This window comes from Mustela putorius, unplaced genomic scaffold (assembly GCF_011764305.1).
Source record: "Mustela putorius furo isolate JIRA1106 unplaced genomic scaffold, ASM1176430v1.1 tig00003988_pilon_pilon_pilon, whole genome shotgun sequence".
Classification (NCBI taxonomy): Eukaryota; Metazoa; Chordata; class Mammalia; order Carnivora; family Mustelidae; genus Mustela; species Mustela putorius.
This window is the reverse complement of record NW_025422127.1, coordinates 13,536,883-13,562,333: the sequence shown is the minus strand read 5'-3', so window position 1 is coordinate 13,562,333 and position 25,451 is coordinate 13,536,883. Positions and strand designations below refer to the sequence as shown.

The 25,451-nt window shown below is 46.1% G+C and overlaps 1 protein-coding gene and 2 long non-coding RNA genes across 3 annotated transcripts in view; 2 read left to right on the top strand and 1 right to left on the bottom strand.

Annotated features, from left to right (window-relative positions):
* Positions 1–8,698: 8,698 nt before the first annotated feature.
* LOC106004272 lies at positions 8,699–12,687 on the top strand. Its single transcript, XR_001177218.2, has 3 exons — positions 8,699–10,317; positions 11,624–11,789; positions 12,274–12,687. It is a non-coding gene; the product is annotated as an uncharacterized LOC106004272 (long non-coding RNA).
* On the bottom strand, positions 12,246–19,320 carry LOC106004273. Its single transcript, XR_001177219.2, has 3 exons — positions 19,214–19,320; positions 14,424–14,531; positions 12,246–12,383 (listed from the first exon to the last, which is right to left on the bottom strand). It is a non-coding gene; the product is annotated as an uncharacterized LOC106004273 (long non-coding RNA).
* PRMT8 (protein arginine methyltransferase 8) overlaps positions 18,550–25,451 on the top strand; it is a 101,387-nt gene continuing 94,485 nt past the window's right edge. Inside the window, exon 1 of the mRNA XM_004778295.3 lies at positions 18,550–19,765. Coding sequence (XP_004778352.1) covers positions 19,691–19,765 — 75 coding nt within the window. The 5' untranslated portion in view covers positions 18,550–19,690. The remainder of the gene's footprint in view (positions 19,766–25,451) is intronic.

Here is a 25,451-nt window from a genome sequence, read left to right as displayed (position 1 = left end):
AATAGAAGCATGACTAACTAGTGTTTGGACTTCGACAGACTCGGGACAACTCAGATAGACTCCTGTTTAAATTGTGGCAGCACTTTGGCTGTGTGACTTTGAGTAAGTTACTTAACCTCTATGAGCCTCCGCATTCTTATATATATAATGAGGGTAATATGCCTACATCAGGCAGTGCTGTGAGGATAAAATGAAGTAATGTATACAGTGTCTTTGTTTTTATACTTGTCTAGCAAAGTGCTTTTCTCATTGTAGGAATGCAGCACATGGAACCTGCTATTCATTGCCCCTCTCTGCCTCTTGCCTGTCGGCTTTTCACCAGATGCCCTCTGATCCAGTGCCCCCGAGCTGCTGTCCTCAACAGAAGACACCACACTTCCTTTTCTCCTTCTTCCCAGTTTATACTGTCTGCTGCTCTGTGCCTATCCTAGCCCCTTCCTCTCTTTGCTTGAATAACTCCTCATAATCAGTTAGGGTTCTCCTCTGGAAGTTTCACCTGAGCACCCCAAGACTAACCGCTGGGCCTGGATGTTTCCATAGCAGTCATTTCACACTCCTGTCAAGGCCTTCATTGTCTTAAAATTATCTTGTCAAGTGCTCCTCCCTGTGCGAGGCATCCCCTCCTGGGTAGGGATCATGTCTTACTTATCTTTATATCCCTAGAACCGGGCGGTTAGTAAACATTTGCTGAATGAACAAACTTAAACTTGAAACTCTATCCAGGTGGTATTCAAATACTTACTCTCATTATTTATTTGCTAGTAACATGCACATTCTCGTTTATTTTTCTGTTCCTCTTGGGAGTAGGGGCCATCCGTCCTTCAGATTGTAAGTTCCCTGAGGGCAGGGTCCCTGGCAGAATGGTGCCGGTAGAATTAGCATGCAGGCGGCTCTCCTCAGGTATTGCTGACAACTTAGCCTCCGAGAGGAGGGAAATCTAATGATGAGGTAACTGGGTCTTCATCTTATTTTGTGCAAATCTCAAATCAAACTTGGTGGTCATGGAGGGTCCTGGGCTGGCTCCGAGGTACTGCAGTGGCAATGGTCACAAAGGTGGCGTTGGGGGCTGAGAGCAGGGAAGATTTGAGAGGGGGAGGTGAAGAGCAAAGTCCTAGAGGAAATGCATGATTTCTTATTCTGGTCATCTGGGAGAATTGTGGACATTTGCCCCGGGGACTGTCAAGCAAGGACTGACCTTTACCACTGAACTGGCTTTAGCTTTTGTTTTAAAATCAGTTTTCAGGCAGGTGAGAGTGTCTAAATGTCACTTCCCATCACTTCATGGGTGAACCTGCCTGTTTTTAGTGAGAGGGATCCCTGGGGGTTTCTCCCGCCTGATGACCTGAGTTGATCTTGCTTGCTAGTCCTCAGCATGGCAGAATCCTTAGGTCTATAGAACCCTAACATCTCCTGAGTTGTTAGGAATGACTGGGGTACTCATTACTTTTGATCTCTAATAGAAGTGGAGGTAGACTACAAGCCATCTGTAGACACCCCTGTCCCCCTACCCCATCTGTTGTCCTGCAAAAGCCAGGGCATTATTATTCCCTGTAGCCACACTGACAGGACAAGCTTGCCTCCATGACCACCCTACCCAGTAGGGTGTCAGAATGCTGAGTCCTGGGGAGATGAAGGTGCAGACGGCTGCTGAGCTCCCTCCCAGGACAGCCCAGTGCCCCAGGACACTCTTGTTTGTTAGGCTCACTCTCTTCCACGTCCTGTAAGTGTATGAGGTATGTGGAGGATGAGGGGCCAAAGACTGATTAATTTTGCACCTTAGATTCTTTTTAGACCCCTTTTCCATGTCAGAGCTCTTAAAGTTAGCTTTCTGATGACTTACTAAGAAATGAGGTTGGGCTGGGTGCTCAGGAGATCTTTAAGAATCAGGTATTTCGTCCACTAAGGGTCTAAGCATTTTTGAGGAGGGAAGACCTCATTTGAGTAACTGGTCTTAAGACTGACTTTAATTAAAATTCCTTTATCCTCTCTCCCAATACTGTGAGTTTCTAGAGCAGAGGCCCAAACATTTTCTGGCCCTACCGGGAGGCCAGCCCCTTAAAGGGAGTTTGAAATGTATGTGAGAACTGTTTAGGTTAGGCAGACACTTCTTGCTAGGAGTCGGGGTGCTTGGGAATGACAGAGGTTGAAGCTGCTTTTCCAGAGGCTTCTAAGGAAGATAAACTCTCCTCTGTGTGGAGGGACAGAAATGTGGCTGGCGGAGCAATGGAGGACTAAACCATCTGGTCTTCCTGAGGGTAGACCCTTTTTTAGATATCTGATTCTCTACTTGAATTAGGTTTTGCTATTGGCAGGTTTATAAACAGTGAACCAGGGAAGTGTCTGTGAGTGGGTCTGCATTTAGAGGGAAAGTCCACAGGTGTTCAAGGCCCCTCATTAGTAAACATATGTTCTCTCTCATCTCTTAAGGCAGGAATTTTGCTCAATACTGTGCAGAGAGGTCACGAAATGAGGCAGATTGAATGGGTCTCTGCAAAAACCCCCCAAAATGGGTCTCTGCAATCTCTTTCTCTACTTTCTGCCTAACAAAACATCTGCAGCTGTTTGCAGTTCTGGGACTTGAGTATCCTAGCAGGCAGGTAAATAAGGACTAGGCTTTGAGTCTGCCCATTTGGCATGTGGTGGAGAGAGGAGGGCTTCTTGGGAGCTGGGCCCCCAAAGCTCCAGCCTTGGAAAAATCAGGCAGGATTTTTAAGGAAATCAGCACCCTGTATTGTCTTTTTTTTCCTTCGGGAATTTATATCTGTAGGGTGAGCCTAGAATGTGTTTTATTGTAAGAGAAAAAATTTTCCTTATGGTAGTGCTGGGAGTGAAGAGGAACTAAAAGATGAGTGGTGATGAGCACTGTGAGGCTGCAGTGGCTTATTTACAAGGCTTCCTAGTTGTTCAAAAATTATTTTAAAATACCCACGTCCTAATCTTCCTCCAGAATAACAAAGACTGTGAGCCTAATAATAAAAGTTAGAGGAAGGGATCAGTTTTTCAGATACATTCATTCATTCATTCAACTAGCATGCATTAGCACCTTCCATGTGTTTAGCACTGAGCCAGACATTGAGATGGAAATGAAACAGAAGGTTGTGACCCTGCTGTCTTGGAGCTTTCAGCTGAGAAATCAAGAGGAATGGCCAGGAAATGGCTAAGCGTCTGCAGCACAGAAGGGGAAAGTGGTTTGACTTTTCTTTATTCAACTTGGTTTGGACATGGGGTGTACCATATACTTGGATTTTCCTGCAGCAGATTTTTTTGTAACTTTTGAGTTCTGAAACGTTTTATTGAATACTTTTGATGGGAGAGCTTTAAAAAGATAACCTCTTCTGCCTTTTAAAACAATTCACAGAAAGCAATTTCATCTCTTTCTAATGGTTTGGTTCTAACTTGACCTTTTCTTGAATATCCCCCAAACTTTTCTAGTTATTGGTTCTTTCTTCCAAACCAATGGTAGTCATTTCTTGTCAAGTTCTACCTGTTCTAGCTGCTACTATACCCTAATTGTCTGTAACCATTAGAATTGAGGATGGACTGGAGAAATGAGAAAGCTATTTTTGTTTGATGAGCAAGCTTAACTTCACATTCAACTTAAGGGTAATAAGCTTTGGCTTGGTGGTTGGGGTATTGTATGGACACTGTGATAACTATTCTCCTTTTCTGAGTAGTGTTTTCCTTTCCTATAGCTGTGTTCTGCATAATCACAATTGTTGGATCTAACTTTTTTTTTTTAAAGGGGAAAGCAACCGTGTGGTCTCCTGTCTTTTTTTTTTTTTTTTAAGATTTTATTTATTTACTAGACAGTCAGAGATCACAAGTAGGCAGAGAGGCAGGCAGAGAGAGGGGAGGAAGCAGGCTCCCCACTGAGCAGAGAGCCCAACGTGGGGCTTGATCCCAAAACCCTGGGATCATGACCTGAGCTGAAGGCAGAGGCTTTAACCCACTGAGCCACCCAGGCGCCCCGGATCTAACTTTTGGCCAAGTAGGGCAAAATCATGTAAGATGAGGTATCAAAGTCAGTGATACTGTCTATTGCTGTGAAAGTTTAAAGAAAAGATTCCCTCAACTCCCTTCTCCTCTCCATCTCCCCTCGTCCTCCATGCTATTTGTTATGCTCCACAAATAAGTGAAGTTGAGGGAAATTGGAAGGGGGAGGTGAACCATGAGAGACTATGGACTCTGAAAAATAATCTGAGGGTTTTGAAGGGGTGGGGGGTGGGATGTTAGGGGAACCAGGTGGTGGGTGTTAGAGAAGGCACGGATTGCATGGAGCACTGGGTGCAGTGCAAAAACAATGAATACTGTTACATTGAAAAGAAATAAAAAATTAGAAAATTTAAAAAAAGAAAGAAAGAAAGAAAGAAAGAAAGAAAGAAAGAAAGAAAGAAAGGTAAAGATTCCCCATGGGCTGGGCGGCCACAGGAAAGTTTTCATGGAAATGAAACTTAGTGAGACCTTGAGGTCATGACAGGGCTTTAGTGAGTTGTATGGGAGTGGCTACATTGTTCAGAAAGGGTATAACTGTAATGCCATGTCATCTACCCTGCCACTCTGGTTGGGGATTTAGTCTACAGAATTTGGCTAAGTCCCTTCCACACTCTGTGGGAAGCCATGGTGCATTTGGTAGCCATAAGGGCTTCTTGCATTATGAGCATGAATTGCAGGACAGAAATGTGTACCCTGGCTTTCACCAAGAGGACATAAAATGAAACAGTATCACTGAAATTCTATGTGTACTTCAAAGGTAGAGGAGGAAGAAAACTGGGTTCCTCTCCTCCTTGTGCTGTCAAAGGCCCATCCTCTTCTCTAGAATCCAAAGTTTCCTAATACTTCATAAAGATTACAAAATTACACTCAATATCAGGAGCCACCAATGGGTATTAATATTAGCTCATGTGGGCATCTGTTATGAATGAAAAATATTAAGGTCTTTTTTTTTTTTTTTTTTTGACTTACCAGTCCTTGGAAAATAAGGAAAGGCAAGAAAAAACATGCCACTTGGTCTTGATTAAGACCCTACTAACTGGGGCACCTGGGTGGCTGGCTCAGTGGGTTAAAGCCTCTGCCTTTAGCTTAGGTCATGATCCTGGGGTCTTGGGATCAAGTCCCATATCAGTTTCTCTGCTCAGTGGGGAGCCTGCTCCCTTCTCCCTTCTCTCTGCCTGCCTCTCTGTATACTTGTGATCTCTCTCTCTCTGTCAAATAAATAAAAATTTTAAAAAACTTAAAAAAATATATACCCAGTGCTAGAAAACAAGAAATAATGTCTTTGGTAGATCCAAAACTGAGGAATCCTTGAAGGACAAAATAGTCAAGATCTGATGAAGGAAGCTATAGCTCCAAATGCTGCCATAGGATTCCTAAAAAATTTGTTTCAGGTCTCAAAATGGCAAATATGGAGCAGAAGGAAGCTCAGGCAAGAAGGTGATTCCCCAACACACTACATTTGACTTCCTTTGGGTAGGCAGTGAGAAATAGAGATTGCTTGGACACTTGAGTCAGAAAGTCAGAGTAGGCTCCAAGTGAAATCTTCTCCCCTATACTCCCTACTTTACTCCCTACTGGCTCACTATACTGACAGCAGCCACCTTCTCTCACTTATGTTGGACAGGCTGAAGTAAAACCTGCCCCACAATACATCCTACTCTTTCCCTCTGTTGACCAGGTTAACATAGGTTTTCTGATACAAAGATGAGCATGGGTGTAGGATTTAACAAAAATGTGTGGAAAACCAATAATGTGAAAAAGAGATACTGACTGCAGGGAAAAAAAAAAGTTCACACCCAAGGAAATGTTAGTAGTGCAAGCAGAATAATTTTCTGGAGCTTTTGAAATAAGTATTGCTATGGGTCTATTAAAAAAAAAATCAACCAAAGACCTTGGAACCTAAAAATATTCACAAAAAAATTTAAAAACCAACAAATGGACAGTACCATGGACATAGCCAAAGAGTAAGTTAGTGAACTGGAAGATGAAATGGAGGAACTCTCTTGTGTCACCTAAAAGGATCATGAGATGAAAATATGGAAAGAAAAGTTGAGATTTGGAGAACATGAATTGAGATATTTTGGTATCTGCCTACAAAGAATGTCAGAAAAAAAATAGAAAAGAAACAATATCACAAAATTTACCAGAAGGTATAAAATAATCAGTAGAAGACAAAAGTCCCAATATTCAAAGATGATGAATGAAAAAAGACCTGTAGCTGGATACATCACAATAATAAAGTTAAAGGAAATCTACTAAAAAAGAGAGAGAAAAGGAAAGAAAAAGAAAAAGAAAAAAAAACTTCCAGAAGGGGGAAAAAATGAGAGTCACAACAGACTTCTCATGGGCAATGCTAGATGCAAAAAGGCAGTGGAATTGTATGCATATAACTGTGGGGTTGGGTGGGGAAGATATTGTACTGGAATTGTATACCCAGCAAAACTATCATTTAAGTGTATCTATGAAAAAGAGTCATTTTGGACATTACAGATCAGTTTACCATTCACTAGTTCCCTCTATAAAGATTACTAGAGGTCATAAAAATGAAAGAAGTGGGAAGGAAGTCAAGGACCTACTCTGTGCTAAATGCACATACTTCTGTCATAGAGGAAGGCAGTTTCAATTAGTTCACATTTGGTTGAGGGAAAGTGAATGTATCTGTCCTCTCCATAGGACAATTAGTCAGATAGAAGCAACTGCCCAGACAGAAAGTATGAGCTGAGCTACCTGTGTTGGTTCACTGTATTAAAGAGTGGAATGGGCAGGACATGCTGGCAGTCTCCTCTCAATCCTGATCCAAGCCCTTGGTTTTATCTCTGGAGCCTAAAGAGGCATGGCTGGAGGTTGCCATTATGTACATTCTTTCTCTTCTCAAATCCATCCCATTAGTATTCATAGGGGATGAGGTTGGGGAAGCTATCTCTCTCCCTGTACTGATGGTCTGGATTGCAGTAAACCCACCTGTGTGACTTTTCCTGATTAGAAGCACTACAGTGGCAGTCTTAAATTGCTCAGAACATCAGGCATATGCCCAGCTGAGCAGAGGGAACATGGCCTGGGCCTCTGGGAACTCTGCCCAGTGACCTGTCAATTTGGGACACTGCCAGTTCTCCTGGATTGAGGGGGAAGACCAGTAAGGAAGAGGCCCTGGCAGTCCTGGGAAGAAGAGAAAAAAATTACTGTAGGAGGCTGTATGTACCAGAAGTCCAGGTGAATTCACAAAAAGCTACTTTGGGAAACCTCCTGGTGGGTATGAAAGGGGCATATGGGGCTGCCCCACAGGTCAGCAGAATCTGGGCCAAGACACAACAGATTCTGGCTGGGAAGTGGTCTGGGTCTGGATCTTCTCCACAGAGGAAGGTTTGGAAGATTTTAAAAAATTCATATGTTATTAAAGTAATTTCCCCCCCTCAAATTTCTGTCCTCTGTATAATTGTGCTTGAAAAAACCAAGTGGGGCTCATGTTCTCCTCAAGAGTTTGTGCTTCTCTGTCAGCTTCTCCTATTCGAGGTTGGGCCTGGTCTTAACCCTCCCTCCACCTACATGGGTCTTTGGTGATTCTCCCGACTCTCCAGATTGGAGGGAGGCTGGGAACCAACCACACTCAACCACTTGACTTCAGAAGAGTTATAGGAACTTGGCTAATATTTTTTAGTCCTTTTATTGTAATCATAGGTTGTATAACTTAGTAGGGGACACTTGGAAGCCACATGTCCTGTCCCCTGGCTCTAGGCAGGATGGAATTAAAGTTATTTTCCTCAGATAACACTCTTCTCTGCTTTAAAACAACAACAACAACAACAACAACAACAACAACAAAAACAACAAAAAAAAACCCAAAAACCCAAAACCAAAAGCAAAAAACCTTCAAAGAAGCAGCTACTGCAGCATCTCTTGGGATGGCTTTCCTGTGTTTCACTTGTTGTCAGGCAAGAAAGGTTGAGACACTTTTCTGAAGACTCACTGGGGAAATGGCCAGCCTGAGAGTTCGTCCCACCTCCCGCCCCCCGAAAGAACTTTGAGTGCACATGAACTCATGCCATATGTGCCTAGGAATAAAAAGACCTCTTGATTCTTGGACCTACTGTGGGGAGTTTTTATGTGTTACATGTTCATGTCAGGTTAGACCCTCAGATGTTTTTATCCATGCTTCAGGCACTATATGCCACTTAAATGCAACAGTACAGGACTACAGCAAACTCTGACAGCAGGGGCAGAGGGTAAGAACTGTGATGGGAAGGTGATGGAGGAACAGGCAGCTGCTTAGGCTGCCTTGCAAAGAGATACCCAGGAGTACCAGTTGACAGATGCATTTCATCAGCCTGGCCATAGCATGTACCTGGGTAACCCTAGCTGACATGTTTCTCTGTAAACTTCCAGCTAGACAGATCTTTTCTGCAATTCTACCATAGACACAGTATTTCATTTTATTTTTTTGCAAATTTAAAAAAATTTTTAATTTTTTTTAAGTGTTCCAAAATTCATTGTTTATGCACCACACCCAGTGCTCCATGCAATACATGCCCTCCTTAATACCCGCCACCAGGCTCACCCCATTCCCAACCCCCCCTCCCAAAATCTCCAGTTTGTTTTTCAGAGTCCACAGTCTCTCATGGTTTTTCTCCCCCTCCGATTTCCCCAACTCACTTCTCCTGTCTTCCAATGTCTTTCGTGTTATTCCTTATGCTCCACAAATAAGTGAAACCATAGGATAATTGACTCTCTCTGCTTGGCTTATTTCACTAAGCAGACAAAGCATTTTAAAACATATGATTCCTACCAGGAGACCATGAGCATTTGAGCTCCTCAAGGTGACATTTAAACCCTGCCCCCCCCTTTTTTTCCCCCTAAACAAAAATTGCATTTTTGTTTACCTATCTAAGAAGATAGGTAGGTTTGGGTATTCTTAAGGCCAATGTACCTGAGACTTTGGAGCACAAACTTTTCTAATATTTTTTTCCTGGGGACAGCATCTCTTCTCTGAACTCCAGCCACAGGGTTCACCAAATAGGATGAAAGAATTGAAAGTGACCCATGAATTCAGCTGGTCCAAACTCCTCACATTACAGAGGAAGAAAGAAAAACCAGAACTACAAAGGGCTGTGAAGGCAGAAATGATCCTTAGTCACCCCCTCCTTTTATTCAGAGGTCTCTGTCTTGACACATCTCCACCCCAGGGTCCTCAGTAACTTGTGACAGAAGTGGAGCTAGAATTTGAGTTTCCCTATTCAAGTTCAGTGCTTTATCCCCCCCTCTCCCCAAGGAGCTAGTTCCATGCTTTCTCTGTAGCCTGTAGGCCAGGCCAGAACTCACTGGCAGGAAGAAGAATGAAATAAGTGTAATGATTCTATAGAGGGCATGTTGACCTTCCACAAATCATGTTCCCACCAGTCTGTCACTGATGCTTGACCTTCCACCATTAGAGATTCATTCTTTTGTAACTTGGAGGTGAGGTAGACTTCCAGAGTCTCCTCTTGAAATGTAAATACCTCTGGGAAGGCCACGAACAGTTGATAGCTAAGAAACTGCCAGGCCTGTTTCTCCAAGAGCATTAATAACCAACAGTGTGGGGGTATGGAAGGGAAGCGGAGGCAGAGAGATTTCAGAATTCACTGAACTAGGAGGACAAAGTTGGGACGGATGTGAGAATGGGTCCACCCTTTTGTAGGCGCCATGAATGCTATTTACCTATCTAATTAAATATGTAAGAACATGGCCCAGACACGTTGGTGAAAAATTCCCTTCTCAAGGCATGAACTAATGTTTGGAATCTCAAAGGGAAAGACTGTGCTGCCCACACCCTTCTGCCATCAGAGGGTGTCCAGGTTAGGGCTTTCTGTGTAATGGGCATTGAGAGATCCCCACTTCTACTTCAAGGCTTCCTTTGCATGAGCGGACCTGCATGGATATTTTTGTTTATGGCTGAAGAAAAGAGGAGTTTGTACTACTCTTCTGTGGGTAGAAGACTGAACAAGAGAGGGGATGGTGTGTCATCCGGCTACCCTGACACTGGCCTTTGTGCCCTTGTGGAACAATGGAAGAGTTCAGACCAGAAGCAGAGGGGCTGTTTCTCCAAGAGGCTTGAGGAGACACAAAATTCAAAGAGTGGGTTTGGGGGCTCAGCAAATCTACTCCTGCATTTCATGACATCCGGAAGTTGCTGGGTATGCTGGAAGATAACAGTCCTGGTGCAGCTGTCAGCATCCTCATGAGGGATGTTGCTGACATGGTTAACGGCAAGTCTCCTAAAAGTCCCCTCAAAGTCAGTGGATATGCTCTAAGGGAAGCCAGAAATGCAGAAGAAAGAGGAGGAAGAGACTCAATGTGAGTACATATGATGTTGTCCTACAGAGTCTCCTGGAAACCCTTGGGAGGCTCTTTGTAAAGGGAGAGGGTGGTATGGGATTCTCCGTAACAAGAGGTCCTAAGAAGAGGAAGTTTGGGTGATTTTTATTTAGTGTGACACAGGCTGGAGTGGCCTGGTTATACTGGAGTTCCTACTATGTCATTTGAACCCTCCCTGGCATGCCAGTAGACAAAAACAAACTCTGATCCCAGGGCCAGGGAAAGGAGACCTTGGTTCTGATTAGAGAAAAGTCCAGTAGCTCACTGGTATAATCTCCCTCTTTCTTACCCACCCAAATTTAGGTCATGATTCTATAGGACTTGAAAGTTTATTCCAAACTCAGTCTGGGAAAGAGCAGTAAGAAGAAGAGTGTCAGAGCCTCCATCATCCAAACACTGGAAGGAAGGAAAAGCCCAATCTGGTCTTAAAACTTGAGACAAAATGAGGCACAGGGAAGAAGACAAGATTTGTTCAGAGCCTCCCAGCTGGAAACCACTACCCGAGACTTCCAGGGTCTGGTTTATGGGCCAGGAGGAGAACATACAGATTTTTAAAAGACTTTAAAAAGAAAAGGAAGGAAGGAAGGTAGGAAGGAAGGAAGGAAGGAAGGAAGGAAAGAAGGAAAGAAGGAAAGAAAGAAAGAGAAAGAGAGAAAGAGAGAAAAGGCTATCTTTGCAGGCTGGAAAAGAGCTAGAGCATACATGCAAAGTTGTTCTGGTATCATTCTCTCCCTTCTTCCTCCACCATCCACCTGCTAAAGTGCCGGGTCTTTCCTTCCTTCCTGTGATTAATCTCACATTTGTTCAGCATGCATTAACTAGGTCCTGATGTAGTTGTATGGCAGATTTGGCTACTGAATAAGTGGAGTTTTCCAGAAGTTGAATAAAAAATCAACATCCTCCATACCTGGGACTGTGGTATGCAACCCGGAATGACACCACGCAGAGCACTTACTAAGTGGATGTGACAGGAAGAACCGCAGCAAGAATGCAGGTTGATAGGTGCCATTTCGATGGAGTGACCTGTCTAGAGTCATTGTCAGGCTGACAGATACTCTGGCCTCTGGGAGTGGGGTGTACTTTTTATACTTGGGCCTGTGCTGGAGAGTCACATAACAGCAGGTGAAGTCTTGCTGGGTCAAGTCGGTCACATCCGGCCACATGCTGTATACCATCACACCCCTTTACTGAGTTCTACGGTGAGCCTCATTCTGGGTCAGTCACTTTATAACAACCGTGAAGTAGGTTTTGTCAGGCCCACCTTTTATTTATTTATTTTTTGCAGATGGGAAATTAAGGACTCCAAGAAGTGAAGCCATGTGCCCAAAGTCACAGTTAAAATGCAAGAATGTGGACTGAAAACCAGGTCTGTGAGGCTCTGGGGTCTGGGCTCCTTCCACTGGTGGAGTCAGAAAGATATGGGCTCTGAGCAGTCTTCAACCCCTTACCAGGTTTGTGACTTGAGCACAGGTCTTTAACCTTTCCAAGATGTCCCTTCTTGTTCTATAAAACAGGGGCAACGATGCAGCTAACTTCCGGGGGCTGTGTGAGGACTCGGTGTGGATAGTTTGCAGAATGCACTTAGCACAGTGCCTGGTCTGGAGTGGGCAATTGGCCCAAAGTCACTATTCTGAGGTCACCAGCTCCTTCTCCCTTCTGTGAGGCATAAGAGACTAAGAGACAGCTCTTAGCTGTCTTCTTTGCAAGCAGTGTTTTCAACCCAGGAGAGGAAAGCTTTTCCCTCTGGGAAGCCACAGCTGCATTTGAATTAAAAGCATACCTGGATGGTCCAAGAAGTGGAAGCCACTTTTCCCTTGCCATGTGATTTTTAAAACATCACCTAACCCGTATGTTGTTTTTCCTATGGAATAACTTGAATAATCCATGACTCAGACAGGTGTGTTAGGATGATAATTTATTTTTATTCTCCCGCAGGTAAATTAACCATAGAGTAGACTTGTCCTGGTAAGATGAAGACCGTGGCTGCTTCTCCAGCAACTCAGCTCACTGCTTTCTGGACCATCATCTGTGACCACTACTGTGTACTGTGAGACAGAACGTTAATTGGAATATGTTTCGGAGCCAGGAATCATTAGACAGGTAGAAATTCTATTTGAGTGTCCCTGGATACATAAAATCAGTCATAGAGAAGTGACTTTTGGATAATCTGCTGATTTGCCACATTCAGGCATTGATATGGACCATTGAGACTTGATGGGGTTGTGCTGACTACAACCTGAGAGCCTGTGTTGCCAAGAAATTCACTGGTACAGGCACCTGGGTGGCTCAGTCGCTTAAGCACCCACCTTCAGCTGAGGTCATGATCTCGGGGTCCTGGGATCGGCTGGAATCCAGTCCCTACTCAGTGGAGAGTCTGCTTCTCCCTCTCTTCTGTCCCTCCCCGTTGTTCATGTGCTCTCTCTTGCTCTCTCTCTCTCTCAACTAAATAAATAAAAATCTAAAAAAATAAAATCGCTGGTTCTCCCATTGAACTCTATCCTCTGAGAAGTGTTGGAGAAATCAAGTGATGACCACTTATAATGACTGTTTGGCTACAGTCTTTGAGGCTGCTAGCATTAGGAGGTACTGTTAAGAAAAAAAGAGGTGGGGGGGGGCTCCTTTTGACCTCTAGAAAGCCCTAATGATAGCCCAGTGCTGGAAGAAACATTGTAAGAAACATTATCTACAAGTCTCTTTTGTAAATCTCTGACCAGAGAGGAATGTAACTTTCCACTCAATCACTCTTATGAGTGGGAGGGAGAGGCTCATCTACTACTCCTCAGCCTTTGTTTAGGCCATCAGAGTTGAATTTTGGTTCCAGATGCATGTGACCAGTCTTCGTTGTGATGGGTGTGATTAGAATCATAGTTTACACCATGCATAAAATGACAAAGGGATGTAGAAAAGGGATGTAGAGCTTGTGTTCTGCGAACCTCCTCTTTTTAAGAAATGGGCTCAAGAGGTAAAGTGACTTTCTCAAAGCCACCCACCCATTTAATGCTGGAGCTGGGACTAGGGCACAAGTCTGGTGACCCCTGCAGCAACACTCTTTCTCCACATGGTGCTGTGTCTCATCTGATGTAGGTAGATACATGGTATTGCATGATGAGATGCTGGGAAGGAAACTGACTTTTATTAGAACGCTGTTTCCTAGGAACCACGTTAGGTGTTTCATCTACACCGGCTCATTTTATTGTCACACTCTTCTGCCAGGGCGAGATCACCATTAAGCCATTTTCCCACAGATGGAGAGAGGTTAACCTACTGGGCTGTAAGACCACAAAGCTCTTTCCTCTGGGAAGAGAAGAAAGTGATAAGGGTGGTGAAATGGTCCAGAAAGAAAACAGATGGAATCTTGCACAGTTTTGTTTAGCTACCTCCACACATTGTGCATTTTCAGGTGGGGTTATCCCTGAGACACCAGAGAACAACCCTGTCCTAGGGCAGACCATAATATGTCATGCCTCAAGTGACATCAGTATATAATATATCTGGGACAGGGACAAGGCTGAAAAATTTTTACCCATAAAAGTTGCAGAGGCACACAGGAACTTTAGAATCTTGAGAGAGAAGGTGTCCCCAGCTTTACTTGCAGGGAGAGGCTACTATGTTTCTGGTCCAGACCCTAACGCCTCCAGGATTTCTCTGTCCATATCAACAGATAAATATTTTTGCAGGGCCTACTTGACTATAAACCAATGATTATAGCTATATCTAACCTATTAGAACCAATCTATATGACCCTTGATAGGACCTAAATCCATTACCAACTTTTCCTGGGAGAAGAGGTATCATCAGGATAGGTATAGTCCTTTCATCTTTCAGTCCAGAATGCCTAGCACAGTTCTTGGATCCTAGTACTTAATATAAGGGCTAATGGAAGCAAATGTGTATTGAGCTACCGGACTGGATAAATGAAATCGCTTTCTAGTTAGCCTTGGAAGATTCAGGAGGGACTTTCCAGAAAAAGGTGAGCCTTTATGAAAGTTATGAAAAAAGAGGAAAGAAGTGGAGTATACAACTTCTTCCAAGAGGAAAAAGCCAATTTCTATTGTGATAGCATTTTAGAAGGGATATTTAAGTACCTTTATGTTTCTGCTACTATCCCTCTTCCAGGGCCCTTCTCTGAAGAAGGTTCTGTTCCATCATAGGTCACCGAGAAAACCTAGATGTCTTTTTGAGTCCTCCTCACCCTGAAAGAAAGGCAGGTAACAATGGTATTCAATTTTTTTTAGGGGTATAGAACACCAACGATTAAGCTATTAGTGTAAACCTACTGAGAAAATGCCTCTCAAGTATTGTGAGAATAAATAATCAAACCAAACGCTTTCATATCTAGCACAAAACAACAATGAATTGATTTACTCAGACACGATCAGAGCAAGAAAGAAATAGCATTCTGGTTTTAATGGCCAAAGGAAAGGGAAAAGGAACCCAAACTCTGCAGGTGCTGGTGACACTCTGGAAAGTTGTCCTTTGGGATGTAATTTAAGAAATAACTGGCCCTTGCATTAGGGAGAAATAGGACTGCAGAGGCTTTTGTGCAGGAGAACTGCCCAGGTGTGGGGCTGCATGGAGGCTCAGCCAGGTAGCTAGCTGGCTGCTGCAGCCTTGGCGTGGCTCCCATTTGGCCCAGAAGACACTAAGAACACTGCTGGGTGAGCTGCCATGAGGTGGTGATGGATCGCGTCTGTGGCCTGATTCCTGAGGAGCCATGGATTCACTGCAGCGTGCCGTGGCCATATGTGAGCCCAGGCCACACGTGAGGTTCTCCTAGGAGGAGGAAGGAGAAGCCACATGACATAGCTTCTACATCTTTTATTGTAGCAATCGTATTTGAATGAGCCAGAGTCCAGGCTTTCCCAGACAGCATGGTCTGCAAGTTAAGAGACTCCGTACCCTGATGGCAGGGCTATGGGATTTGGGGAAGCAATGAAGGGTTGACTGGCTCCTGAAGTTGAGCAACTACATGGTCTTCACCTCCTGGAGGGCTCAGAAATGAAAGGAGACAATTCTGGAGCCACCACATGGGATGGATGGAACCTTCGAGGCCTTGTTCAACCTTCTAGGGTTTGCAGTTCTCCTGCAACAGCTATGCCAAGTGATTACTCTGACTGAACCCTTCTAGTGGCAGGAAATTCACTCTCTGGGGCATCTTACAAAGCTAGATAACTTTTCCAACCTTCCCAAGAGTCCCATTTCAACCTGTATATGCTGGGTCAACCATCAGCACATTTTCACTCTCAAGAACTTTGTGGCTGTCAAGGTGTGTGAGAGGTGTGTGAGAGATGGACCTTTCCATACTGGGAGGGTTCCTATAGTTTGGGGAGGGGGATCCTTTCTCTAATTTAGGGGCCTTCTTTTTCTGTGGGCCCTTTCATCTTTTCCACATATACTTATCCAAATTGTCCTCAACCATGACCACGCATTAGAATCAACTAGAAAATTAGAAGAAAAAAAAAATCTTAATGCCAGACCTCACCAAAGCATCCTGTCTGGGGTTTGAACCAAAGCACTGGTATTTTTAAAGTTCCCCAGATGATTCCACTGTGTTAAGTTTAAGAACCACTTGTTCTATTCACAGAATCTGGTTAACCTCTTTAAAAGGTCATGCTGCAGAATAAAACATCCCAGATTTGAGGCCTCTCTCATTTGGGCAGCTCTTTGTGTTGTTGTGTTCTCATGTGTTCTTTGGGGATAACAGCAGTCCTGTCTGAAAAGAGTTGTCAAAAGAACTGCCCGAGGACAAGCTAAGTCTAGAGGGTCTCTGGCATGTAATATGTGTTTTATAAAGTTTGACTCAAGGCCTGGGACAGGGCCTACCCAATGTTAGCGCAACATATGTGGTCTTGCTACAAGCCAAGCCTTAGCCTATACAATTCATATGTACTGGTTAGCGGACTTTGTCACCTCGAAGACATAAGCAAAATGTGTCTTCAGGACATTTTACCTGGCAGGGCATATTGCTCCAGATTATCTATTTAATGTACCTCTCAGTGAAAAACCTGTATCTCTTGTCATCCCATATGTCTTCTTGCCTCCCACCAAAATCCCTCCTAAAGCTCTTCTATGAAAATTCTGTACACTTTCAAAACTAATTTCCGAGCTCCTCAATGGTCAGTCAACCTTTTCTTGTCCATTGTCAAGCCCACTGTTTGTTAATGAGCTAGGCATAACAGATGCCCAGTAAATTCTTTGTGGAATGATGAAATTGATCTTGGAATAACTATGCTAATATTTTTAGGCAAAAGAGAGGGAGGAAGACTGAATTCTCGGGAATGGTGAGGTAGTGGGGGATGCCTACTTATGTTCTAGGCACTTTTCATGCATCGTTAATTTTCACAACTGTAGGAGATGAATGTTCAGGTAATCTTTTGCTGTGTAACAAAGCACGCCAGGACTGAGTCTCTGAAGGCAACAATTCTTTAGTTTGTGAATTTGTAATTAGGTGGGAGCACAACAGGGAGAGCTCCCTGCTCCCAAGATAGCTCCACAGAGGACAGCAGCATCTTCTTTCTTTCTTTCTTTCAAGATTTTATTTATTAGATAAAGATCACAAGTAGATGGAGAGGCAGGCAGAGAGAGAGAGGGGGGAAGCAGGCTTCCCGCCCAGCAGAGAGCCCGATGTGGGGCTCAATCCCAGGACCCTGGGATCATGACCTGAGGTGAAGGCAGAGGCTTTAAGCCACTGAGCCACCCAGGCGCCCCTAGTATCCACTTTCAAGACCGCTCCCTTCAGCCATTATGGAACAACCTTGGTAGCCTAGGGTCCTCACTTGCAACCCCAGGTTGGCTCTGGGTTGGATGGATTAGAATAGGAAACTCTTGCCAGGAGAATGCAGCTCTCTATCTCAGCCTCTCTACTCCCCATTCTAAGGGGAGCTGTGTCTGTGCTTGGGGAGAAGCCAAGCCAAGCAAAAGATTTCAACAGAGAACGGAGGAAACACACCCACTGAGGTTCTCATAGCAACACAATCACGCACAGGCAGCAGCCTATTTCGGTGGGAGCTTGTCTCAGCTCCCCTCCTCCCTGGTTAGTCACAGAATGGATGCACTGCACAGGCAGAAACAGTGTGGGGTAGGGTGGGGGGAGAGTGGTGTACTGAAAGTCCAGAAGCTGGGGAGCTGCTCTCAGACGTTCCCTCGGCTGACCAAAGGAACATGGACAAATGTCATCCTTTCTCTGATCGCCGGGTCATTATTTATAAAATGAGAGGACGAAACACCATGAGGACCTTTCCTTTCTGATTTTCATTGATTGTATGAATACCGAGGCTCTCTTGGTAGGGGATGAGATTTCTCAATCTTTTGTTTCTGAGAAAGATGCTAAGAGAAATTTGGGTCCAAGAGGGTAAAAGTCATTCTTCAGGTTCATCACATTCATCCCCCTGTAACTTTCTGCATGTTGGCAGGCTGTGAACGGGAAGGAGGATGACCACATGTTGCAAAAGATTCTGCTCATTCACCCCAACGCTAGTCAAGGTCTGTGGTCTGAGAAAGGAAAAGGTTAAGGAGTTAGGCTCATTCTTTCATTTATATTCACTTCTTCTACAACACACACACACACACACACACACCCCACACTCCCAGGAGCCCATTAACTTAAGCCTATTGCCCATTGTCTCATCACTCTTTTTCCTCTCCACTCCCACTTCTCTCCCTCCTCCACTTATTGCAGTGAATCCTCTCTTTCCCCTAGCATCAGGTGATGGAGGCATCTTTAGATTCTGGCCCATTTCTTCAATGGACTCTGAGGTTAGTTGAGGACAACCAGGCTCACATTTCCTGGCTGTCAAAGGTGATGATAAAAACAAATAGGGCATACATGCGGGACTGATCTCCCTATGTAAGTACGGGGCTGAAGTGAAGAGAGCCAGGGGGCTCAGGAGCGTCTTTCAGGTTCCTGTCCTTGACTTGTGGGTTGAAAGCTTGAAAGTGCAGCTGTCTTTGAAGAGGTCCAGCCTGACTGGCCTGTTGCAAAGGGAGAGACAGAGTGCCTCCCCCTTGTTCTATTTCCCACCCGCCTGACAGATGGCCAGTAAGACAGAGAAAAAGAAGCTCTCAAAGTGAAGACAAGAATGCATTGTATAAAAATTCACACCCCCTGCTGCCGCCCAAACTCCCTTAAAAAAGGATCAAGAGAATCCTAATGGGTATGTGACATCCTCCCTCTCTCCCATAGAAGGGACTTCAAAATCTGGTGACGATGGGGGAGGGGTGAAGAGGGGAAAGAGAAATGTGTGGGCAGGGGGCTGCTAGGGAAGACTGAGGTAGGGGGAACACGACTGCAGGCGCATCCATTTGACTTTCTCCTTCTGTCTTTCCCAAACCACCTCTGACTGAACCTCTGGCCCAACGTCTCAGCCTGACAGAGGCTTGGAGCCTTGAGTGCCTGGACAGGGTCAGTGGGAGAAAAGGAGAGATGATCACACACTTAGTCCTAGAGTTGAAGGAGTTAAAGACCCTTCCTCACCCAGACACCCACCCCTTCGCTCCCGAAACCATAATTTGCCAAGGAAGGAACCAAGAACTGACGGAGGAGCTGGGGAGTAGGGGGTGGGGTGGGGTGGGGGCGAGGTAACTATGGCCCAATCTTGCCCAGAGCTGGTCCTCGGTGGGAGGACGAACACCCGGGTCTAAGAACCTGCAAGAGCCCAGCTCCGGCGCCTGCTTTCTCCGAGCCTCCCGCGTGCCCCTGCAACGTCCGCAAGGCCCTTGCCCTCGCTCAAGTTGTCCACAGCGCCCGGGAGTGGAGGCGGCCAAGAGACCCCTGGAGCCGGGAAGGGGAGGCGGCGGGCCGGGGGGCGCTGGGGGCCCTCCGTCTGCGCCCAGCCGCCGCCCGCTCTACCGAACCTCCTACCCCGCCCCCACTCACCCGGCTCAGCCCCTAGGAGAGACGCGCAGGAAGCGTGTTGCTTCGCCCAGCCGATCTGCAGAAGTTGAGAGGAGTTGGTGGCTGCCTCCGGCCGGCCGGACTTTGAGATCAGCGGGGAGAGGAGACGCCGCCGCTGCCGCGGAGCCTTCGGGACTGCCTCCCTCCAGCTTAGCCCGCAGCGCGGGTGGAGAGGGGCGGGGAGGGGGTCGGGTGCGCGAGAAGAACTTGAAACTGTGTGAAGGAATCCGAAGCAGATGAGAAGGGAGGAAAATAAAACAAAGTGGAGACTGCAGAAAAGACTCAACCGTAGTTGATTGTATAGGCTGACGCTCCAGCAGAGGGGCTGGGTTGGTTTTTTTTTTTTTTTTCCTCCCATTCTCTCTCTCTCTCTCTCTTTTTTCTCTCTCTCTCTTTTAAAGCTACACCAGCTCTCTCTTTCTCTACTATCTCTGTATCACCAAACCCTTGCTGGCTCTTATGGGCATGAAACACTCCTCCCGCTGCCTGCTCCTAAGGAGGAAAATGGCGGAGAACGCTGCCGAGAACACCGAGGTAAGAAGGCGAGAGGGCCGGGGCTCTCGGCGACCCGGTCAGCCCACCCGGGACCACCGCGCCGCCGCCGCTGTTGCTGCCGCCGCTGCCGCCGCTGCCGCCGCCGCCGCCGCTGCTCTGCACCTAGTGCCAAACTTTCCCCGGCTCCATCCCGCTTGCTTCTGCCGGCCGTGTGTGTGTGTGTGTGTGTGTGTGTGTGTGTGTGTGTGTGTGTGTGTGTGGGGGGGGAAAGACAGTGCATGTCTCAGGTCCCCTCCCTCTTGAAAATGCAAAAGAGTCGCTCTCACCCCATCTTCCTCTCCTGCCACCCGCTGCTCGCTTCTCTTTCCCCAAGTCCCAAACCCTGGGCAGCAGGGCTCCCCTGCCCTCTCCTCTGGGCTGCATTAGGGGTCCAGAGTCCCGGCTTTGTGCAAAGCTGGGATGGGTGATCCTGGGGCCACGTTTGCTCCCTGCAGTGCCTTGACAACATCTCCAGCAGCTGCCTCAGCTTTACCCTTCAAGCTCGTGTCAGTCCCCAGTTCTCGGTCCCCGCAGTACCGCGGGAGAGCTCCGGGCCGTTGGGGGGTGGTGGGGGGCAAACCGCACCGGTGGTGGGACTTGGGCACCACCAACAGACCCTCCCGCCCAGATCCGGGCCCGGGAGAGGTCTGCAGTCCTCGAACATTTGAGCCGCCTCGCGGGCGCTAAACCCGGGTGGGGAGCACTGGCCGCTGCCACCTTCAGAACCAGGGACAGCGCCCGCTCCTGCCGCAGCCCAGCCCGCGCTGGTGGGGGCTCCGCGCCGCAGGCTGCAGCGACAAATCGGTCTGCAACCTCTGGTCCCGCAGCAGCTTTGGAAGAGGTCGCTCTGGCACCGCAAATTGCGTTCTTGCTCCCCTTTCTCTGCTCTCGAGTTGGCCGTGAGCCTCTAAGAGCCCTGCTGGGTTTTGCGTCCGGAGACTGGAGGCTGTGTTGCCTAGCCTCACACTGACCCTGCTGTCGATACAACTGGACTAGTCCGTCGGCTCTAGGCACCCGTAGTCACGAAGGGGATCAGCGTGGGCAGCCCCCTTACCTTCCTGGAGAAACGGTGCGCCGAGGTGGGGGCGGAGTGGGGGTATGTGTGTGAAGATCATCCCTTACTCGGTGGCAGGAAAAAGACAGAGAGCAAACTCCCGGGCTCTATTAATAGCCGGGTGTCTGGTGGGGCTGCCGTACATTTCACATATGGTTACCCATATGCAGCGTGGGGCGGGGATGGAGGTGTGGCGCGGGGATTGTCCCTCTGTCTTGCTGGAATGCAAAAAGGTGCAGAGACCCTTCCGATCTTCTTCAGTAAGGTCTTAACTGCAGCTAACCCTTACCCCACAGCATTGGCAACAAAGCTTTTGCAATCCCTATTCTCTGAGAGGCTAGAAGCAGCATGCATTTGGCAATTGTTGATTTCAAAAAACAAACACGCTGTGGGGCTTGAAAACAGTAGGACATTCAGTAGCTAACGCTGTCTCCTTGAGTTAGGGCAAAGCCAGCATGCCTACCGTCCCCTGGACACTTCCTCTTCCCAGCCAGCAAAGACGCCTAGCCTCACAGCAGAGAGTTAGCTTTACCAATCCCCTTGCACTCCTCCCTCTGATCGCCCACCCCTGGAAGAGATTGCTAAAAATAGCTCAGAGTCAAGGCTGCACTTCTGTAAAGTGTTGGACCAGTGGGCACGTAACAGTCCCTGCAGCCAGGTGGCTGGAACAGCTTTCTCCTGCTCCCTGCTCTTCCCTCCCCCATCTCGGTTTCTAAAAAAAAAAAAAAAAAAAAAAAAAAAAAAAAAAAAAAAGTTTTCACTGGTCTCTAAACCCCCGCACTCCGGCTGTTGTGCTTGGTCTGGGGTGCAGACCCCTGCCAGATTCCGCAGTGTGCAGTAGTGGCTGCTGAGCTCCCCACCTTGGCCAGGGTTAAAGGCGTCCAGAGCAGGCAGAGTGATGCGCGCCAGGCTATTTTTACTTGCTTCCCCCGCGCCTCCAAGCTCCCCCTTCTCAGCAGTTGCACATGCCAGCTCTGCTCAAGGCATCAATGAAAACAGCAGTAGAGGCAGCCGAGTTCCTGGGAGGAAAAAAAAAAAAATTAAAACACGTTGCATGCCTGGCACAAAGGTGGGGGTGGGGAGGGAGAGACCCAGCTGGGGCTCTTGGAGAGGAGTGAGTCTGGGGGTTCAGTACTTAGCAACTTCCCTTGAGAAGGAGAGGATATAGACTTGGTCAAACGTGCCCAGTGGAGGCATCCAGGCGCGTGACAATCACTTGGTTTTCCTCCAGGAACTGGCTGTTTTTGGAATACACCAAGACTAGAGCAGTATTTCCAAAAGTGGAGGTATTATGGGTTTGCCTGCATTATGGTGAGAGAGAGAGAGAGGGAGAGAGAGAGAGAGGCAAGGACACCTGTGTGTGTGTGTGTATGTGTGTGTGTGTGTGCATGTGCGTGCGCCCAGGGAATGCTGATTGTGGTAGTGGTCCTTGTTGACAATTCAATGTCTTTATCAGACACTGTAACCAGGAATAATAGGTACTTTAGAATGAAAGATGGAGGCAACCAGGTCCCAGCCCATAAGGAGCTCGCAGTCTGGTGGACCACAGTGCCCAGTAATTCGGATAATTCTGTAGCATGTTTTCTTGCCTTTTGTTAGTGTTGTTTGCAAGCACTTTATCTCCTTTCCTCTTACAATAATCCTGTGAGGTAAGCAAAGGTTAGTATTCATTTCATGTCCGCATATTATAAATGAGGACACTGGGGCTGGGAGGTCAAGCAGTTTCTGAGAGTCACCTGATGGGCTAGGATAGCCCTGGGACACAGACTGCCGCCACTTCTGACTCATTGCCCTTTGCCCTACACTTGCTACTTTAAAAAAGATGGCATGTGTGAATGGAGTGGGTGAGGAGTGGGGGGGGCAGAGATACTTCGGAAGGGAGAGATGCAATGTTGGCGTGGGCAAGGACGATGACAGAACGCATTTTTTTCACAAGGTAAAGATAGGCAGTGGGAGAAGAGGAAGAAAGTGAAGAATAAAGAATAAAGCTACTTATATTGTGAGCAAAGCCTCCCTCGTTAAGTGAAGTTCAGGGCTGGGGCAGTGGGAATATCAAGGGCGCAGGCTTGGTGGGCACAGTATGTTCAGGTGGCCCTGTGTGCGCTCTTTAACTACTTTGACTTCAGTCCCCCATGGGTTCCCCTTATGGTACAGACTAGGCATAGGATACAAGGAAATGCTCTGACAGCCCCTGGCACAGGGTATACACAAAGCAGTATTAGATCCACTTACGATGCTTTATCAGGTTCCTTGATATGTTTCTCCTCCTCAGCTATAGGTATTACCTCTGCTCCCTACACATCATCAGAAACTTTCTGACATGGCCTTCTGAAAGGTCTGCAAACCTCTAATCTGACTGTTCTGTTCTAATGTCTTATTCAGCTCACTATCAGTGCCCAAGGCCTGTTATCTTCACTTTTGCCTTCACCACAGCAGTAGTGTATCAGCCACAGGTCCTCTTCTCTAAACCCACCCCATTATCACTCAGAAGCACAAATTTGCTCAGGATCACACATCTCTTTAAAAACTTGCCATGTTGTCCTACTGCATACAGTATACAAGATAAAGCCAAGTTTCCCTAGAATAGTGTACTAAGTCCTTTAATATCTCCCCAGTGCAATTCGCTGAATAGACCACTTCCTGCCCAAATGCTTTTGTGTGTACTGGTCCCTCTGCCTGGGCTGCCCTTTCCCCTTCTTCTCTGGAGAAAAAAAAAAAATCTTCCTTAACTGGGTGGAAGGTCATTTCAACTCAAAAGTCATTTTCTCTGGGCAACCTTCTGGGATCTCCCCTCATGGAGAATGAGTACTCATTCTCCTTCTTCTGTGGTCTTACCACATGTCTCATTTTTCCCATTGTAAGCTGATTGGCTTTTTATATGTCTATTTCTTCAGTTAAATGATGAATTTTTGTTTTTGTTTTTTGTTTTTTTTTTTGTTGTGGTATACCCTGTTCCTAACACTGTGCCTGACACACAGTAAATAATAAATGTTGATTAAACTGATTTTTATGATTATGCACAAGCAAGCTCATGAGCCTTCTAGGTTTTAGTTACTCATGACTTTCTGAAAATTGGGCTTTCTATCTCCTACCCCTTTGCTACACTTCTGCTCAATTGTGGACATTTAAAACTCAAAATGAGTAAAGATTCTTGGAATCAAGTTGCTGCAGCAACTCAAAACATGGATACCTTTTGGATATTCATGTACCTATTCAATATTCTGTAATGGCTGACTCTTATTATGGGGTGTTCATCTGAATATCAGATAAATTGATTAATCACAATGCCCAATTATGAGCCATGGGGGAATAATGGGCTTTTCTGAGCTGTTGCTTGCTTTGCTGATTTTTGGTGAAAGCCTGATGCATTATTTATGATAACGACTCCCTGATTGCGGTTTTAGCACCTCAGAGGAGAGCCCCCAGGGGTGAGAAAAGAGTTTTAGCAAAGGAATCATTTTGGAGACTTTTTTTTTTTTTTTTTTTTTTTTTTTTTTTTTTTACGTTCTATTGACTTATTGACCCAGGGAGAAAGAATAATTATGGGTTGGGGAAAATCTTACAATGGGACAATAGGGTTAGGGTACCAGTGAGTGCTGCTCTATGAATTGTAGGGAGCACAGAGCTGACTTCTGACATGGTGGAATTTGGTGGCTGTGGCTGAGGGATTCCTCTCCTCTGGAAGTTCTTTTCAGCTGAAGAATGTGGTTCTATAGTGCGGAGGTCAGTGATTTGAGGAGGAAGAGAACAAAAGATATCAGGATACAGGCCCGCTTCTTTGAGGATGGTCTGCATCCATGTCTCTTTCCAAAGAAAGAGCATGGGAGCTAACTATCTCAGCTCTAGAGTCAGACTGCTTGACTTAAAATCCAGCTCAGAACTCAGTAGATGTGGTGTTAGGTTGAATATAACTTAATCTCTCTGGGCCTCATAAAATTGTTGTGATGATTAAATGAGTTAATTCATGCAAAGGGTTTAGAATATGGCGAGTGCTCAATAAATGTTTATGATTATTATCCTGCTAGCTTTTAGGAGTCTTGCTGAAAAAGTGCAAACCGGATGAACTCTCCCACTTCCTTACTTCTCCAGCTGAAATGATGCATAAACAATAATCCACATTGATGTTTCCTCCCTCAGCAAACACCGATTTCAATCCTTAAGTGAGCTCAGGAGAATTAGGAAGATACCCCCCCCCCCCCCCCCGCGAAATTCAGCTTTTCAGAGTCCTAAATTGGCTTTTGGCTGTCAAGAAGGGTGAAACACAACATTCTCGTCTCCAATTCAGGAGTGGGTTTCATTTCCTCTTCTTTGCTAACTGCAATGCAAAGTGATTATCACATACCAGTGTGGAACGTGCAAAAATCTATAAAAACAGTGCTTACACCTTGGAGTCTACTGTGCCAGCAGGGGAAAAGTGGGCAGCATGACAACGTGTGAACTGCCAAGGTAACTGGAAGCCGATTGTTGTGTGACTGTACTTATGATTGCACCATTGTGGAATGACTTAGTGAAAGCACGGAGAGAACACCAGCAGATAGGGACCTCCAAAAGGTCACTCTGTCCACACTCTCGCTGCTGAACATACTTACTTAACCCAGGACACCAAGCTGGTTGCTTGGTCTCTCACTGAAA